We start from the raw sequence: 19767 nt of genomic DNA on the forward strand, positions 1-19767 counted from the left end.
TGCAATAAGAGATATTTTTTACATACTATTGTTGTTCAGTTGCTAAGCTGTGTCTGACTCTGCAACCCCATGGACTTCAGCATGCCAGCCTTCCCTATCCATCACCATCTCCCGGAGTTTGCTCAGATCCATGTCCATTGAGTCGGTGATGCCATCTAACCATCTCATTGTCTGCCACCCTATTCTCCTTTATTTTACTTATTGAGTTGACATAAATCAAAAAGTTTAATTAGCATACTTGGTTTGCCAGGCTGAGGAGTGGGCATTATTTTACATTGTCAATAGGATGAAAATTGATATAACCCCTGTGAAGGGTAACTTGACAGTATTTATCAAGTTTCTAAATGTACAAAGCCTTTAGCCTAGCAGCTCCATTTTTCTATGTTTATCCAATAGATATACTGACAAATATTGAAGAATGACTCTTCTAGTATCTTTACTGAAGCATTATTTATGGTAGATAAAGAATGAAAACAACCTACATGTTCACTGATAGAGAAATGGCTAAATAAATTATGGTACAGTTACACAGCTGAGTGGTGGGCAACTGTTAAAAATTGTGAGGCATGGTTTCCTCATCTACAGTGATAGTGTGCTCAGGAAGAGAAATGATCAGAGTCAAGAGTTATTTTAAAGAACTTGACAATTAATGGAATTAGTGAGTTATGGAGAGGGAGGTAGTATCATGACTGACTTGAGATTTCTTCAAAGATGGGATGAATGAGCAGAGACATCAATGACTGAGATGGGACAGTTGCAGAATTGCATTATCTGTCTAAGTGGAGGTGTTTACTGCAGTTTCATTATATGACTTGGAAGTTCAAGAGAGTTGCTAGAACTGGATTTATAAATTTGAGAGAAGACTGCCTAGGAAGGGTAGATATAATCAAAAGAAAAGCAGACCCACGATTAAACTCTGATCATTTACAGACTGAATAGAGAAAAAAAAAAAAAAAGACCTGATAATGGAGACTGAGAATCAGAAACCAGAGAACTAAAACCAGGAGACTACGGGACTAAAGCCACCAAGAGAGGAATATATTAAGGAGGATATGTTAAGAATATATTAAGCATTTAACATCAACTCATGTTAATGGCACCCCACTCCAGTACTTTTGCCTGGAAAATCCCATGGACGGAGGAGTCTGGTAGGCTGCAGTCCATGGGGTCGCACAGAGTCGGACACGACTGAGCGATTTCACTTTCACTTTTCACTTTCATGCATTGGAGAAGGAAATGGCAACCCACTCCAGTGTCCTTGCCTGGAGAATCCCAGGGACGGGGGAGCCTGGTGGGCTGCCATCTATGGGGTCGCACAGAGTCGGACACAACTGAAGCGACTTAGCAGCAGCAGCAGCAGCATGTTAAATGCTGCCCCAAAGTCCAGGAAGATCACTATAATTTGTTTTCCTCATAAACCCTAAGCTCCTTGAAAGTTGCAATTTTCTGATTTATTTTTGTATCCTTAGGGCTTTCCCTGTATCTCTCAGGTATAATCAATGATCAGTATATTTTTGTTAAATTGGAGAGAAAAACAAAGGTACAGAAAGAGAAATAGAGATACAAAAAACAACAACAATAGTATGTGTCTTTGTGTCTCAATAAATAAATAAAGCATATTCTCTTGAACTGTACTGTAAACCAAACTTGATCTTAGAAAGATCCCTTGGTTTTACTCCCAAGCTAACATGTTAATTAAGCTCGCTCAATGCCACGTTGCTGGGATGTTAAATGCCTCCTGAAAATATTTTGATAAATAATATTCACCTGTGTCTCATCATTTTGAGTCATTTTTGTCTTTATTTAGGTCCTGGGTGATGACAAAAAGAGCAATTTGCTTTTCCTCACCCATGTGACTCCATCATATCACCTTGAATTGGTTGATGGAGTCTGGAGAATCCATTTCTGTCATACACTGTAACCACTCATAAGGATGCCCAGCCCCAGTTTCCCATCAAAGAGAAAAATGACTTTAGGTAGGAAGAAACATACTACCTCTTAGAGCAACCACCAGCTTCTCAGTTTGTTATTGTTTCTGCCAAAAGGCGCTACTGCTTTCAGGAGAGAATGTAGAGGATGCTGAAGGAGGAAAGGGTTTGGCTTTGTTCTGAGAATGTAGAAACCTTCTACACCACAAAAGAGATGTCATCACTTTTGAGTCCAGGGTCCTCTAGTTAGAAGCCGAAGTAATAGGTGCAGCCCACCAGGCTCCTCCGCCTATGGGATTTTCCAGGCAAGAGTACTGGAGTGGGTTGCCATTGCCTTCTCCAGTAATAGATGTCACTTAAACAATATTTAAAATGTTATAACATCCTGTATTACTTGGTGAGACCAGAGACTAGTCCATTTTTCTGTATAGGCTAATAGTTTAGGCTTTGTGGGCCACACAGTCTCTGTCCCACCTACTCAGCTCTGCCTTTGTAGTGCTGAAGAGGCCACAGACAATAAGTAAATGAATGACCTTGGCTGTGTTTCCCATTAAGCTTTATTTATGGAAAATGAGATTTGAATTTCATATAATTTTTGCATGTCATGAAGTATCATTCTTCTGTTGATGTTTTGCAGCTACTTAACAATGTGAAAACCATTTTTAGCTCACAGGCCATGCGAAAACAGGGGTGGGCTGGATTTGGCCCGTGGATGTTAGTTTGGCAACCTCTGATTTAAGACAAACAAGAAGACCATGTCGTGAGAAAGATTTTAAGATTCAGAGCTCTGAAGAAAATAATCTGTTTCATATATACCCTTTATTTTAACTTCTCAAATTTATTTGAACATATAAACACATTTGCCTACATCTGACTTAGTATGTCTCCTCAGTTCAGTGTTGATTTAACACTTGGCCCCTTCTCAGCCATGTAATGAATGAATGCATGTCAATGTAATGTTTCTATAGAGCAAACTGAAGAATTCTTATCACTTGTCTATATCAACACCCAAACCAAGAGAGGACATAGTAATTCTAATCACATTTTTAAGCTGCATTAATTCATTCAGTAAATACTTATTATTGATCACTTTTATATACTGTAGTACTGTTAGGGAGTTAGAAGATAGATTTAAAACTCTGGTGGATGACAGGTGTCAGTGAGAATTGTTTGAATGTATTACAGTATAAATATAGTCATTTAAGCCTCAGATAGGTAGGCAAAAACTAAGTTTAAATCTGAGCACTTTTGTGTCCCAGATGTGTGACCTCAGGATGATTACATAAACCATATAAGCTTCATTTTCCTCTTTTTAAAATGAACATCATAATACCCACCTCCCAAGGAGGTGCTCTGGGAATTAAATAAGACATAGTGTATATAATTCAGCTAGCATGGTACCTGTACATGGTAAGTAATAAGTAAGTGAAAGTTGCTCAGTCGTGTCCGACTTTTTGTGACCCCATGAACTGTACACTCCATGGAATTCTCCAGACCAGAATACTGGAGTGGGTAGCTTTTCCCTTCTCCAAGGAATTTTCCCAATCCAGGGGTCGAACCCAGGTCTCCCACGTTGCAGGTGGATTCTTTACCAGCTGAGCCACCAGAGAATTAGTTGTTGTATTGCACCAATATGAAGGTACATAATTTCCTCAAAAGAAACACACAATTAAAGGCAAAATAGAATAGCCATGTGAATTAAGAACTTAGGGATACAAATGAAAACTCACAGACCTGGACATTGATGGCTGGTAGAGCCATTAAAATAAAAGCAGAAATGACGTTGTCACAGGAGCTTACAATAAGGCAGCTGGCTAGTTGTCTTGCCTTTGCCTTCCAGATGGAAAAAGATGCTGGATTATCTGAGGAGCCCTGCCTATAGTTCTAGTTCTCTGTTCTGATTAGAGAGAAAGTACATCAGGAAAACATCTATTTCTGCTTTATTGACTATGCCAAAGCCTTTGACTCTGTGGATCACAATAAACTGGAAAATTCTGAAAAAGATGGGAATACCGGACCACCTGACCTGCCTCTTGAGAAACCTGTAATGCAGGTCAGGAAGCAACAGTTAGAACTGGATATGGAACAACAGACTGGTTCCAAATAGGAAAAGGAGTACCTCAAGGCTGTATATTGTCACCCTGCTTCTTTAACTTCTATGCAGAGTACATCATGAGAAACACTGGGCTGGAAGAAGCACAAGCTAGAATTAAGATTGCTGGAAGAAATATCAATAAGCTCAGATATGCAGATGACACTACCTTTATGGCAGAAAGTGAAGAGGAACTAAAAAGCCTCTTGATGAAAGTGAAAGTGCAGAGTGGAAAAGTTGGCTTAAAACTCAACATTCAGAAAACAAAGATCATGGCATCTGGTCCCATCACTTCATGGGAAATAGATGGGGAAACAGTGGAAACAGTGTCAGACTTTATTTTTTTGGGCTCCAAAATCACTGCAGATGGTGATTGCAGCCATGAAATTAAAAGATGCTTATGCCTTAGAAGGAAAGTTATGACCAACCTAGATAGCATATTCAAAAGCAGAGATATTACTTTGCCAACAAAGGTCCGTCTAGTCAAGGCTATGGTTTTTCCAGTGGTCATGTATGGATGTGAGAGTTGGACTGTGAAGAAAGCTGAGCACCAAAGAATTGATGCTTTTGAACTGTGGTGTTGGAGAAGACTCTTGAGAGTCCCTTGGACTGCAAGGAGATCCAACCAGTCCATCTTAAAGGAGATCAGCCCTGGGTGTTCTTTGAAAGGACTTATGCTAAAGCTAAAACTCCAGTATTTTGGCCACCTCATGCGAAGAGTTGACTCATTGGAAAAGACTCTGATGCTGGGAGGGATTGGGGGCAGGAGGAGAAGGGGACGACCGAGGATGAGATGGCTGGATGGCATCACTGACTCGATGGATGTGAGTCTGAGTGAACTCCGGGAGTTGGTGATGGACAGGAAGGCCTGGCGTGCTGCGGTTCATGGGGTCGTAAAGAGTCAGACATGACTGAGCGACTAAACTGAACTGAACTGAACTGATGTCCTCAATATCAGCCCCAGCATCTTGCTTCCTTCTAGTCAGGTCAGCTGTGAGCCTTTGACATCTGTAGGTCCCTCCTGTTACACCTCCCACTCCATGTTTATTCAATTCTGTGCTTCCACTTTGGCCTGCACACCTTCTGTCTCTGGTCATTTTGCCTCGCATCCAGATTCACTTTAGATTTGGGACATCCTCCTGAACCCTGCTCTTCTTGACCTTGATTCTGATGTCTTGTTTAGCTTATCACTGACCAGTCCTCATTCCAGAGGGTTGTATTCTGTTCTCCACACTCCTGCCATGGTCTCCTTAAACTGTGGTACACGTGTGCCTTCATGCTGGACTTCATAGAATTAGTAGCTTCTTGAACTTCACCTTGGTGAGTGACATCAGGTCTTGCATAGCTCAGCTGCCGTAATCCAAGCCAGCTTCTGTGTTCACAGCCCGCACCCTAGAAAGAGCTCTTCACTCCCTACTGGGCTCACGCTCTCTCTCCACTGGCCATATTTTGTCAGCTAGTTCTAACATGCCTTGTGATCCTGTTATGGCAACATCAATAATGCTTTCCCAATACAAACGACAGAATTAATAGGACAGGGCCACAATATAGGAGTAACGGAGAACTTCAACACCTACTGACAAGCTCATTCTGCTGAAAAGTAGACATCAAATAAAGTTGGCATGACTTAAATTTAAACTAATCGCTTATTGAAGAGGTACTATTCTGTGCTTAATTCTAACCAGCTAAGAAGAATGTGTTGGTGAAGTGGAAGTGACAGACAGCTTAAAGTAAGTGACCACAGTATCCTTGAATTTGTAGTAGCTGGAGAAGGCAATTCTTTGCTTGCTAACCGGATATAAAGAAGACTTGAGCAAGTTAAGAGAAAATATGGACATAAGGCTCTATCTGGCCAGAAACTAGGGAAGAAAGCTCAAAAATAGTAAAATGACTTGAAATTTGAACTCTTATAAAGCCAGTGATTTCAATACAGAAAAGAGAGCATCTAAATAAAAAAGATCAATGTTGCTGCTCAAGAAGCATCTGATTAGCTCTTGTTTTTAAAGGACACTCACAGAAAATAGATAGGAGTAAGGGGAAACCTCACTCTAAAGAAGGACTCAGACCTGTGAAAATAATGCTAGAGGGGTTAACATCCAGAGACAAGTAGGCTCTGAGAAAAGTACTGGCGACAATGGTTTTCGGTTTGTTTTTTGTTTATAGATATAGTAAGATAATAGCAACCCACTCCAGTATTCTTGCTTGGAAAACCCCATCGACAGAGGAGCCTGGTAGGCTACAGTCCATGGGGTCGCAAAGAGTCGGACACGACTGAGTGACTTCACTTTCTTTCTTTTCTATAGTAAGATAATAATAAAGAAGGAGCAGTGCTACTGAATGAGGCAGACTGTTTGATGTTAAGAAAAGTTATGAGCAACCTAGATAGCATATTCAAAAGCAGAGACATTACTTTGCCAACTAAGGTTGTCTAGTCAAGGCTAGGGTTTTTCCTGTGGTCATGTATGGATGGGAGAGTTGGACTGTGAAGAAAGCTGAGCGCCGAAGAATTGATGCTTTTGAACTGTGGTGTTGGAGAAGACTCTTGAGAGTCCCTTGGACTGCAAGGAGATCCAACCAGTCCATTCTGAAGGAGATCAACCCTGGGATTTCTTTGGAAGGAATGATGTTAAAGCTGAAGCTCCAGTACTTTGGCCACCTCATGCGAAGAGTTGACTCTTTGGAAAAGACTCTGATGCTGGGAGGGATTGGGGGCAGGAGGAGAAGGGGACGGCCCAGGATGAGATGGCTGGATGGCATCACTGACTCGATGCATGTGAGTCTGAGTGAACTCCGGGAGATGGTGATGGACAGGGGGCCTGGCGTGCTGCGATTCATGGGGTCGCAAAGAGTCGGACACGACTGAGTGACTGAACTGAACTGAAAAGCCAGAATCATCCAGCTATAGTCAAGTTCGCTAGACGCTAGTATATAAGGGTTTCCCTACACATTTTTAATACCTTTAAAATCAGAAAGTGTCTTCAATAGATGTATTTATTGTGGTCAAGTTTGGGTGGAAGGAAGTGAAAGTGAAAGTCGCTCAGTCATATACAACCCATGGACTATAGCCTGCCAGCCTCCTCTGTCCATGGAATTTTCCAGGCCAGAATACTGGAGTGGGTAGCCGTTGCCTTCTCCAGGGGATCTTCATCTGTCCCTGAAGTCTTTGAACTTTTCTACTTATGAGAGCCAATAGATTCAATATTTTGTTTAAGCCTATTTGAGTTAGATTTTTCTTTCCTGAAACCAAAGCATCCTCAAAAGATAGAACAAACATGATTAGTAAGGAATGGAATGAATTTTCAATAAATAGTTAAATATTAAAAATGACCCATACAAGAGAAATGATATATGTTGAAAAATGAAAGTGGTGTAAGCATTTCTTGACCTTAGAGTGGTAAAAATCTGAGTGAAAGAATAAAGGTTTATGATTTGTAAAAGGAAAACATTTATAGATTTGATTACTTGAAACTTTTTAGTTTATGTAGATGAAACAGTACTACAAACAAAATTAAAAGATAAATGAGAGATTCTAGAATTTCTGCAACCAAATATATATATGACAAAGGGTAGTGTCCTTTATCGGAGAAGGCTATGGCAACCCACTCCAGTACTCTTTCCTGGAAGGTCCCATGGGCGCAGGAGCCTGGTAGGCTGCAGTCCATGGGGTCGCTAAGAGTTGGACATGACTGAGTGACTTCACTTTCACTTTTCACTTTCATGCATTGGAGAAGGAAATGGCAACCCCCTCCAGTGTTCTTGCCTGGAGAATCCCAGGGACAGGGGAGCCTGGTGGGCTGCCATCTCAGGTCGCACAGAATCGGACACGACTGAAGCGACTTAGCAGCAGCAGCACCGGTGTCCTTTATATATAAAGTACTCTTACAAATTTATAAGAAAAATACATTTTAAAAGAAGTGTAAAGAACACGAGAAAGGTAAAAAACATGAACAAGCCATGTGGGTAAAGAATATGAAAAAGCAAAAGAGAAGAAAGGGAATTCAACTGGTCAACTAAATGAAAAAGGTCCAGAGTTAATAGTAAAGAAAAAGTGAAAGAAAAGTGAAAGTCACTTAGTCATGTCCAACTCTTTGTGATCCCATGGACTGTACCCTACCAGGCTACTCTGTTCATGGATTTCTCCAGGCACAAATGGTGAAGTGAGTAGCCATTCCCTTCTCCAGGGGATCTTCCTGACCCAGGAATCAAACCTGGGTCTCCCACATTGCAGGCAGTTTCTTTTCACTGTCTGAGCCACCAAATAAAATCAGATATCTTTGTACCTAACAAATTGTCAAGAACTTTAAAATAATAAGTTCCATAGATAAAGATTCAGGGAAATAAACACCCTCATACAATATGGAGCATGTATATTGGTTCATGAGCTTCCCTGGTGGCTCAGACAGTAAAGAATCTGCCTGCAATGCAGGAGACCTGGGTTTGATCTCTGGGTCAGGAAGATACCCTAGAGAAGGGACCGGCTACTCACTTCAGTATTCTGACCTGGAAAATTCCATGTATAGAGTAGCCTGCAGGCTCAGTCCATGGGATTGGAAAGAGTTGGACATGACTGAGCCACTTTCACTTTCAAATTGATTCAAGCATTCTAGAGAGCAGTTTGGCGTTATGTACTTAAAATCTTAATATGTGCAAACCATTTAAAAGAGTAATTTCATTTTTAAGACTTTATCCTAAGAAAATAACCAGAAACACTCACAACATTTAATATAAGAGTACTTAGTAAAGCGTACCTTCTTTATAATATTGAACACTTAGAGATAACCTAAAAGTTCAAAAAGAACTATTCTATAAATCATAATACGTTCCTTTGATGAAAACTATGAATCCAGTAGGAAGCAGATTGTGGAAGATGACATGATATCAGAAAATGTAGGTAATTTATTTTTCAATATTTATGCTCAAAAAAAAATAACTGGACGGACACAGGAAACTATTGATAGTAATAATATCTCAATAATGGATGGATTTTCTTCTTTGTGAGTTTTGAATATTCTAAATCCACCTCGTGTTTTGCACGTATTTTTAGGCACTGGAATGCCAAGCCCAGTGCTTTGGACATAGAAGGTACTTAACAAATACTTGCTGAACTGAACTGAGTGATCAATTGCTGGTTAAAAAAATGCAATGAGGTTGTCTTGTGGGGTGGTGCACTCACAAGAGTTGTTTAAGCAGAAACTAGCTAGCCATCTGTTGTACTAAAGACTTCCATTTCATTAAAATAAAAAAATGTCTACACCTTGCCCAACTCCATTTTCTTCCTAGCCATTTCCTGCTTCCTTCACAGCCAAACTTCCAAGAGTCTTCCCTTTATCCATTTCAGGTTGACTTCCAATGCTCTAGAAACTGTACTCATCAGATCTAATCCCCAGACTTTATCATTCACCCTATCCCAGAGAGAATTGTTTATCCTTTCTTCTTTGAAGGACTCTTCTCCCTTTACTTGCCGACTTCACTCTGTCCCATTCTCATGCTATCTCTCTGGACCTTTTCAGTCTCCTCCTCTGGCTCTTCTTCCTCTGACTGCTCCCTGCATGCTTTTTTCCCCTCAGGGTCTTGGCACTCTTCTCACTCTATGGCCTCCTCAGGATATCCCATCCATTCTCAGAATTTAGCTACCCATGGGCCCTGAACCTATATAGTCAGTCCAAACTTTGCTCCTGATCCGCAGATGTGTCTTTCATTTGCCATTGGATATCCTAGAGTCACTGCAAACTCAATATCATCATCCTCCCTTCCCCCCACTTTTGCTCCCCTCCTATTTAGCTTAGTTAATGTCATTACACTTCAACTTTGGCCTCTCTCCCCTACTCCCAAGTGGCTATCTAATCAATAACTATGTCCTCAATGCTACTTCTAAATCTCCCTTGGATTTGTCACTACTCTTCATCCCCCTGCTGCTATGGTGATTCAGACCATAATCCCTTCCTTAGACTATTACAGTGACCTTCTAATTGGCTTTCCTGGCTCCAGTCTCCCTTTACTCTAGTTCAGCTGTCATCCTGCTACTACAGTTTAATTTATTTTTTTTTTAATATGAACGATCACATCTCTTCCCTATTTAGGAACCTGTGATACCTTTCATGCTATTGTCTTCAGTGTGAAGTCCAGCATAAAGTCCCTTAATTGTAAATTAAGGTTCTTCTCGATATTACTATAACCTCCCTAACCAGTTATTTTCAACCCACATCAGACTTCCCTGTCTTCTCTGAATGCAGTTTGCCTTTACACACATTTGTGCTTTTCCCCACTCTTTTCCCTTGGATCTACTTTCCTCAGCCAACTTATTGCCTCCTTCAGTGCCCAACACAAACTTCAGTGTCTCTAGGGGAAGAAACCCTCTGCAGCTTCCAAGACAGACAATAGGACAAGAGATATGGTATTTAAAGCAATGAGCTAGATGGGCAGTTGTAGAGGACCAAGCCCAAGGGAGCTCCCAGCATTCAGAAATCAGGAAACACCCAGCAAAAGAGACGGAAAATGAACAAACAACAAGGTAGAAGGAAAGCACATGTGGCATGATGGAAGCAAAGCAAAGAAAATGTTTCAGTGAAAAGAGATGGATCACCAGGGCCAAGTTATTATGGCTGCTGAGAGGGCAGTAAGATTAGGATGGAAAACTGACCAGTGGATTTGACAACACAGAGGTCATTGCAACCTTCACAGGTGTGTTTGTAGTAGAAGTTCAGTTCAGTCACTCAGTTGTGTCCAACTCTTTGCAACTCTATGAACCGCAGCACTCCAGGCCTCCCTATCCATCACCAACTTCCAGAGTCTATCCAAACCCATGTCCATTGAGTCAGTGATGCCATCCAACCATCTCATCCTCTGTCATCCCCTTCTCCTCCTGCCCTCAATCTTTCCCAGCAACAGGGTCTTTTCAAATGAGTCAGCTCTTCGCATCAGGTGGCCAAAGTATTGGAGTTGCAGCTTCAACATCAGTCCTTCCAATGAACACCCAGGACTGATCTCCTTTAGAATGGACTGGTTGGATCTCCTTGCAGTCCAAGGGATTCTCAAGAGTCTCCTCCAACACCACAGTTCAAAAGCATCAATTCTTCGGCACGCAGCTTTCTTTATAGTCCAACTCTCACATCCATACATGACCACTGGAAAAACCATAGCCTTGACTAGACAGACCTTTGTTGACAAAATAATGTCTCTGCTTTTGAATATGCTATCTAGGTTGGTCATAACTTTCCTTCCAAGGGGTAAGCGTCTTTTAATTTCATGGCTGCAGTCACCATCTGCAGTGATTTTGGAGCCCCCCAAAATAAAGTCAGCCACTGTTTCCACATCTATTTCCCTTGAAGTGATGGGAGTACGGGAGACAAAAACTGACTGTATTGGCTTGAAGAGAATGAGAAATGAGGAAGTTGATGCTCTTTGAGTGGGTCAAGGAGTAGATGAATGAAGAAATGATGTCTTCCAGGGACTTTGCTGGTGATCCAGTGGTTAAGACTCCTTGCTTTCCATGCAGGGGGTGGAAGTTCAATCCCTGGTCAGGAAATTATTATAAGATCCCAGATGCTGCATGGTGTAGCCAAATTGAAAATTTTGTCTGAGAGAGGATTCTATAATTGGTCAGGAACCAACATAGATTAGTTATTTTGAACTCTTAGAGTCTCTGAAAAGTTTCCAAATAGAAACAAGGATGCAATTTGGTGGTGCGAAGCTTTTAGTAATTAACAGGGAATTCAGAGTAGGACTACCCAGGCAGTAGATTAGTCTATTGGAAGTTTCAGTGTGAGCTCTCTGCAGTGGTTGCATTTTATCTATTACTGACCTGATTCATAAAGGTGCATAAAGACCTTCATGCAGGACTTCTCAGAAGCTTCAGGAAAGAGCTGTCCCTGCAGGGACTTGGGTGCAGAATTTTCAGACTGTTTCCAGACTCCTCTTGCTAGTCTGTAGGGGTATTGATAAGAATCTATATGGCTGGTTTGGGGTGGCTGAATGGTTAAGAGGTAAACAGGAAAAATCTGACCCACCCAGTGTTGTGCATTTGAAAATGCTGTATGTGGAAGTATTTCTATATAAATTTTTTATACGGACATCATAATGGAGGTGGACTAAATATTCACCTACCTATATTTGATGAATAGGTAGGCTGTTCTTACCTGCCTCCCCCTGGAGATGAAATATGGAGAATACAAACTTTGGGTAGACCAGACCCAAGCTTTGATTTTGACCTGATACCTGTGTGACATTTTTCAAATAGTGTTTCAAAAAGTACTTTGGTGCAGATCCCATGTAAAATGTATTTTTACTTACATGACTGAAGACAACGCAGGGACCATTTATTTCCCTTCATAAAATTATTTATGTTGACGTCCTGGGGCTTCCCTGGTGGCTCAGATAGTAAAGAATCCACCTGCAATTCAGGAGATCTGGGTTCGATCCCTGAATCAGCAAGATCCCCTGGAGAAGGGAAGGCTACCTACTCCAGTATTCTTGCCTGGAGAATTCCACAGAGAGGAATCTGGCAGGCTACAGTCCATGCGGTCACAAAATGTAGGACACGACTGAGTGGCTAACAGTTTCACTTTTCTCTTCACACGTTGACATCCAGGGCCTGGATAATGAAATAGAACCAGTCATAGAATATTGCAGATCCTGGTGTTATACCATGCTTCTTGTGATTCCCCCAATGCACAGGGTGCTCTTATATACGCCTTTGCTCAGGCTGTATCCTCTACCTGGAATACCCAAATCCCCTTTTTCCTGGCACACTCAGATCGAAGAGGCCTTCCTCGCCAGAGATCAAGCCCTCCTCTGTGGTCCCCAGACTATTTTCATGCGCCGCTCCATCTCCACACCTACCACACTCAACTGCAGCTGTTTGGTCTTCTGACTCCCTCACTGGGCTGTGAGTTTCCTGAAGTGATTTTTGTCTTCTTCCTCTTTCTTTTACATCTAGGGTAATGTTTTCACATTTGGGGCGCACAATCAATGCTTGTTGAATGGATGTGTGAGTGCTTGAGAGTTTGAATAAATGAATGAATGAGTGAATGAATACCTGAAAAGATCAGAAAAATGTTACCCTCACCTAGATGGAAGCTCATACAAATATGAAAGTGTCAATGACTTTACATATATGCAGAATTAGTGCATAGAATGGCCATTTCCAAGTCCAACTGAGATGACAAGATTACTGCAGCATAATGTATGTAAAGAGGAGAGTGATGCTCACAAACGACTCATAATATGTGTGGTACAAGATGGTGAGAACTGTGCTGATAAAAATCAGAGTTGGGTGATAGGAATTGATTGGTTTTCATCTACATTTGGGAGAGAGTTTTGATCTGTGGAGCAAAACGAACATTTTGGCCCTTGTGATTTCTTTTAAGCAAGGTATTTTTCATCTTAAAATTTAAGGGTAAGGTAACAGCTTAATAAACATGTTTTTCTAAAGCATGGCTTCCTTGTAAAACCAAAAAGAAGAACAAGCTCGCTATTACATCTCTAAAATGGAAGTTGCATTGTTGAACTCCTCATTTCATTACCGCATGCCTCGGTTTCTTCCGTGCATCCTTTGTAAAATGATAATAGCCCTTACTAGTATTTACATTATAAAAGGATTGTTAATGTAAATTAGATCGTATAAAATGGGTTATGATGTCTTCTTTGAAAGAGAAGCACTATACACAAATGAGGTATTATTATTTAGTTTCTCCTTTTCAGTCTCCTTAAATGAGAATTAGATGAAAACTCTGCCCCTTAAGCAATATCCAGTGGGTAAATGATTATTGAGTTGAGTAAAATGAAAAAAAAAATCTTCAGCCAGAAACTCGGTTTGTGCAGCTTAGCTAGTCTCCACACAAGACAAAAATACTGTCTTTATTTGTGATGCTTACCACCATTCTTTATCTCCTCTCTGTACTGTAATCACAATCTGAAGACAGCTAAGCCTTCCAGTTCAGTCACAGTGTGCATTTTAGAGAACCTAGATATCCCGGAATGATTGCAATTGGGAAATAATGTTTCATTTAATCAAGCCATGCAGCCAGTTTTGCTACTGATTTAGGGCCTAATTCAACTCCTGGTTTTTAGGCTCAGGTCACTATCACTGCATCCTTTTCAGGTTGGTTACTGTCGTTGCCTCTGTGCTCTTTTTTGGCACCCTCCAGGCCAGAACTTTCCTGTCTTCTTCTTGGAATACAAGTTACTAAGAGGGGTTGAGGAGATTAGATCTGAGGAACTGTTGTGAATGTCAGGAACTTTACTTCAGGTCATGAAAGGGTGAGAATGGAAACACTGATGGTGAAGGATTCAGGATAACAGAGCTGGTGGTGGTGGGCTGCCTGTCCAGCATGACTATTCCTGGCCTCTGTGTGCATAGTAACTCCAGCTTACTTCGAGCTCCTGGTTCCTGTTCCCTGCGCCCTGCGCCCTGCGCCCTGCTCCTCCTCTCTCATCCAGACCCCTTTCAGTGCTCATCCATTGTGTCTTGGTTCACCTTCAACACACAGGCCATGCCTGCCAAGAGCATGGCCCTGATGTAATTGAGCTAATGCAAAGGTGGTAGGTGAGTCTTCATGGTGGCCTCATGTCCCTACTTTTGGGAAGAAAATCTAGGGATTATATCTCCGACTTTGAAGGCAAATTTTTTGAAACAGTTGTCTACATTCACTTGTTCTACCAGTTCCTCAGTTCACTGTGAGCTGCCTTCTGCCTCCATTGACCCGACTCTCACCCAACTGGACAGATATCTTCTTGGAGCTCCCTCCATAGATGCTTCTTGGGCTTTTCTCACTTGATCTCTTGACAGCATTTACTGCTGTTGACCACAACCTGCTTGTTGAAATGTGCTTTCCCCTTGTCCTCTGTGATACCTCATTCCACTAGTTTCCCTCCTGAAACCTCTCTCTAGTTTCCCTCGCTCTGCCTTACCTTCTTTTGATCACCTTTTTAGGGGGGAAGGGGAGGAAATCCTTTCTCTGCCCATGTTTTAAGTTTTGATATTACTCTGGTTTCTCTCCTGGGCCCTTTTCTCTTCCATGACACTCCCCCCACATAACTCTTTCATCCCCTTGGATTCTATTGTTGCCTATCGTGTACTGATGCTTCCTAAACCTGTACTCTCAGACTTCCAGATCAAACTGCCTCCTCATAACCTGTGAGTATTCCCCAGGCATCCCAAACCAAACATGACCACAGCTGGACTTATCTCTTTAGAAAATGTCTTAGTGAGTGATATTACTGTCCACCCAATGTGCTCAGTCGCTCAGTTGTGTCCAACTCTTTGTGACCCCCTGAATTATAGCCTGCCAGGCTCCTCTGTCCATGGAATTACCCAGGGTAGAATACTGGAGTGGGGGCTGCCATTTCCTTCTCCAGGGACCCAGCTGTTCAAGTCAAAAAACTGAGCACCAGTTTAAACTTCTCCCCTTCAAAATGCCAGCATTCAAGCCATCACAAACTTCAGTAGATTATACTTCCTATATGACATGGCTTGTAAGGCTCTGTATAAATTGTTTCTATTAACTTCTCCAGTTTCATCTCTGACCACTGTGTCTCAGCTATCCTGAACTATTTTCAGTATTCATATTCTTGGTCATTTCTGTCACCTCCAAAATATGCATCCATTTGCCCTCCATTGGAACAGATCTGCCTCACCTCTTTATTGGACTAACTTCTTCATACCTTGTAAGTCTCCATACGGAAGCATTAACTTCCAGTTCTCCCAAAGTCTGGGTTAGGTGTACCTCCTAGAGTTCTTGGTAGTCTTCTCTTTTTAACACACTGTTTTATGGGAGCTGCCATTCCTGTTTCTGTCTTGCTTTCTACTGAAAGGTTTCAGTAAGTAGGAAGCATATTTACTTCATTTACCTTTGGACTCATAGAACCAGCAAACTACTTGGTACAAAGTAGATGCTCAGTGAATGAAAACAAAGGTTAAAATATCACTGTGAGTATAGACAATAAATTTCCAATCAGAGGATACAATTAGGACTTTACAAAACAAAGATTTATCAAGTCTCTTTGACATCAAAGAGATTTGAAGATTATCTAAAACTATTTAGAAGAATTTATCAGCAATAGAATCATGAGCAAAGAGTAGTTAGTAGATTTAGATTTCAAATCTGTCCCTTATGGGCTTCTCTTCCAGAGTTCAGAATCCAGACTCTCTGAGCTGTATTTTGGGGTCCCCCAAGCATTCCGTCCTCTCGACTCTCCATAAACTTTTGGATTCATAACCCACTCCATACTTGAGAAAATGGGAATTGGAATAAGGTAAGTGCTAGCTTTTCTATTTTTTCCTCTATTACTTCATTTTCAACCATATACTATACTTGTAAAACAATAATTTTTAAACTCTCTCATAGTAATTTTTAAACTCTCTCTCTGGAGTCTTGATCAGGAGGTATGACTGACTTCCCCGCTTGTCTAGCTGGTCTCACAGTGTTTGAATATCCAATGCATATGACAAAATGTTGCAAAGTGCTTTGAGATATTATATCCTCTCAGATTTTCTTGTTTCAGTTCAGTTCAGTTCAGCTGTCACTCAGTCGTGTCCAACTGTCTGTGACCCCATGAACCGCAGCAAGCCAGGCCTCCCTGTCCATCACCAACTCCCGGAGTTCACTCCAACTCACGTCCATCGAGTCAGTGATGCCATCCAGCCATCTCATCCTCTGTCGTCCCCTTCTCCTCCTGCCCCCAATCCCTCCCAGCATCAGAGTCTTTGCCAATGAGTCAACTCTTCGCTTGAGGTGGCCAAAGTACTGGAGTTTCAGCTTTAGCATCATTCCTTCCAAAGAAATCCCAGGGCTGATCTCCTTCAGAATGGACTGGTTGGATCTCCTTGCAGTCCAAGGGACTCTCAAGAGTCTTCTCCAACACCACAATTCAAAAGCATCAATTCTTCAGCGCTCAGCTTTCTTCACAGTCCAACTCTCATATCCATACATGACCACTGGAAAAACCATAACCTTGTTTATCATTATGCTATTGAGTTTTTCCTAATATGACTCCATGTAGAAAAAAAAAGTGAATTTTGAGAAACAAGAAAGACTTGCTGTCCACTTTGGGACAACTTTTGGATCAGATGCACACTCAGAATGCAGGGCATGAGCAGTGCAAGCAAACTTGAGAAACAGCTCTGCTTCAGCCGCACTGCATGTGGACAGCTGTTCACTGCACACCCACTGTCAACATTCTCGAGCCCCTTGTTAATGTTCTTCAGTCTATAAGTCATATCTGACTTTTTGCAACCCCATGGACTGCAGCACACCTGGCTTCCCTGTCCTTCACCATCTCCCGGAGTTTGCTCAAACTCACGTTCATTGAGTTGGTGATGCCATCAAACCATCTCATCCTCTGTTTTCCCCTTCTCCTCCTACCCTCAATCTTCTCCAGCATCAGGGTCTTTTCCAGTGAGTTGGCTCTTTGCATCAGGTAGCCAAAGTGTTGGAGCTTCAGCATCAGTCAATCAGTCAGTTCAGTCTCTCAGTCATGTCCGACTCTTTGCGACCTGATGGACTGCAGCACGACAGGCTTCCCTATCTATCACCAACTCCCGGAGCTTACTGAAACTCATGTCCATTGAGTCAGTGATGCCATCCAGTCATTTCATCTTCTGTCATCCCCTTCTGCCTTCAATCTTTCCCAGCATCAGGGTCTTTTCCGATGAATCAGTTCTTTGTTTCAGGTGGTCAAAGTATTGAAGTTTCAGCTTCAGCATCAGTCCTTCCAATGAATATTCAGGGTTGATTTCCTTTAGGATTGGCTGGTTTGATCTCTTTGCTTGAGCCCCTTACATGCTTTCATTTTTCATTTTTTTTAATTTATTATTTATCTTTATATTTGTTTATTGCTTATCCCCAAATTAGAATGTAAGCTTTATAAGGGCAGAGAATTTTGTTTTGTTCACCAGTATATGCTCAACACTTGGAACAGTAACTGGTTACATAATAGAAACTCAATATATATTGATTGAATGAACAGTGTCTTTTAAAAAATTTTTAAGAGACGGATGCATACCCAGGCCTCTAGGGATCTAATGTAAATCTAGCCCGAAGCATTGTTGCTCTTAACTTTTTGATGGATGGCTAAGATGATAACATTGACCACACACTGAATGAATTTACAGATGTAAATTGTTATGCATCTATAAATTATGCATAACTGCAAAGGATAACCAATAAGTTGGATGATACAATCAGGATTCCCCTCCCCCTTATCAAATCGTGACAAAATGTAATGGTGAATCATACCTAACAACATAAAAAGACAAATATAAAGCACTCAGAGATCCCAAAATTCAATTGTGCCAGTACAGGTTGGGGGCGAGATGACTTACAATTGCTCACAGAGGAAGATTTAGAGTCTCCTGTTGATTGTGAGTAGATGATGAGTCAATGCAGTGTGATGTAACTTCCAAAAAAGATCAATCTTTTGTTGCATTAATAGAAATATAGTGTTCAGGTCAGGAAGTAGTTCTCTAGTACTCACTGGTGATCAGGTCACATTTGTTTTGCTTTATGAATTCTGATCTTCAGCCTTTAAGAAAACCATTAATAAACAAAAAGTTCTTCAAGAAGAGTTTAAAAGGGTAAAATGGGATCTTGTAATCAGTGTCATATCAGAAATGATTAAAGGGTCTAAGAGTCTGTGTTGGTGTGTGCGGAGGAGGGAGAGAGCTAGCACATGTAGCTACCTTCAGAAGTGAGAAGTGCTGTCCTTCAAGGAAAGTTATATTTCTTCTGTGGGTAATCCCAGCAGACTGAACACCCTTGAGTGGAAGATATAAGTATGTATGTTACAGCCCATTAGAATTTGTCAACAATTACTATGTTTGCCCAGTAATCAGGTGGACAACTGGTGGAGGTTGTAAGTTCCTTGACCCTGGTGGTGTTCAAGCAGAAACTGGGCACACATGCCTCATGTCCTGAATACATTTGTGATGGAAGTTCAAACACTGGGGTAAGGGATTGGATTAATCACAATAGCAAACACACATTGGGTGCTTACTATATGACAGGTACCATAATAAGTATTAATGTGGGTTATTATTTTTAATACATCAATCTTACTCCATTGTGAAAGGGAAGGTCATTCAGTGGTGTCCAACTCTTTGCAACCCTATCGACTATACAGTCCATGCAATTCTCCAGGCCAGAATACTGGAGTGGGTAGCTGTTCCCTTCTCCAGGGGATCATCCCAACCCAGAGATTGAACCCAGGTCTCCCGCATTGCAGGTGGATTCTTTACCAGCTGAGCCACCACGGAAGCCCAAGAATGCTGGAGCGGGTAGCCTATCCCTTATCTAGCAGATTTTCCCGACCCAGGAATCAAACCAGGATCTCCTGCATTGCAGGCAGATTCTTTACCAGCTGAGCTACCAGCGAAGTGGAAACTAAGGCTTCAAGGTGTTAAGTAACTTGCCCAAGGTCTTAACACCTTGTACAAAGCAAAGCAAGGATTTTAACTTATGCAGTCAGATCCCTGATTTTAACTTATTATTCTAAGGACTCCTACTAAAAAAAATAATTTTTAACTTTTTATTTTTTATTGGAGTATAGTCAATTAACAGTGTTGTGATAGTATCAGGTGAACAGCAAATGGACTCAGCCATGCATACACATGTATCCATTCTCCCCCGAACGCCCCTCTCTGCTATATTTTAAATGGCTAACCAGCAAAGACATACTGTATAGCACAGGGAACTCTGCTCAGTGTTATCTGGCTGCCTGGATGGTAGGGAAAACCATTCTTTCCTACCCCGA

General features: G+C 41.4%; 1 protein-coding gene across 2 annotated transcripts in view; it reads left to right on the top strand.

Moving 5' to 3' along the window:
• MKLN1 (muskelin 1) overlaps positions 1–19767 on the top strand; it is a 367056-nt gene that overhangs the window by 6324 nt on the left and 340965 nt on the right. For both annotated transcript variants that reach the window (XM_040259653.1, XM_040259651.1), the window contains exon 2: positions 16148–16272. Coding sequence is in view for 1 of the 2 variants with exons in the window: in XM_040259651.1 (XP_040115585.1) it covers positions 16256–16272 (17 nt within the window). In the remaining variant the exon portion in view is untranslated. The remainder of the gene's footprint in view (positions 1–16147; positions 16273–19767) is intronic.

Source organism: Oryx dammah, unplaced genomic scaffold (genome assembly GCF_014754425.2).
Source record: "Oryx dammah isolate SB20612 unplaced genomic scaffold, SCBI_Odam_1.1 HiC_scaffold_18, whole genome shotgun sequence".
Lineage (NCBI taxonomy): Eukaryota > Metazoa > Chordata > Mammalia > Artiodactyla > Bovidae > Oryx > Oryx dammah.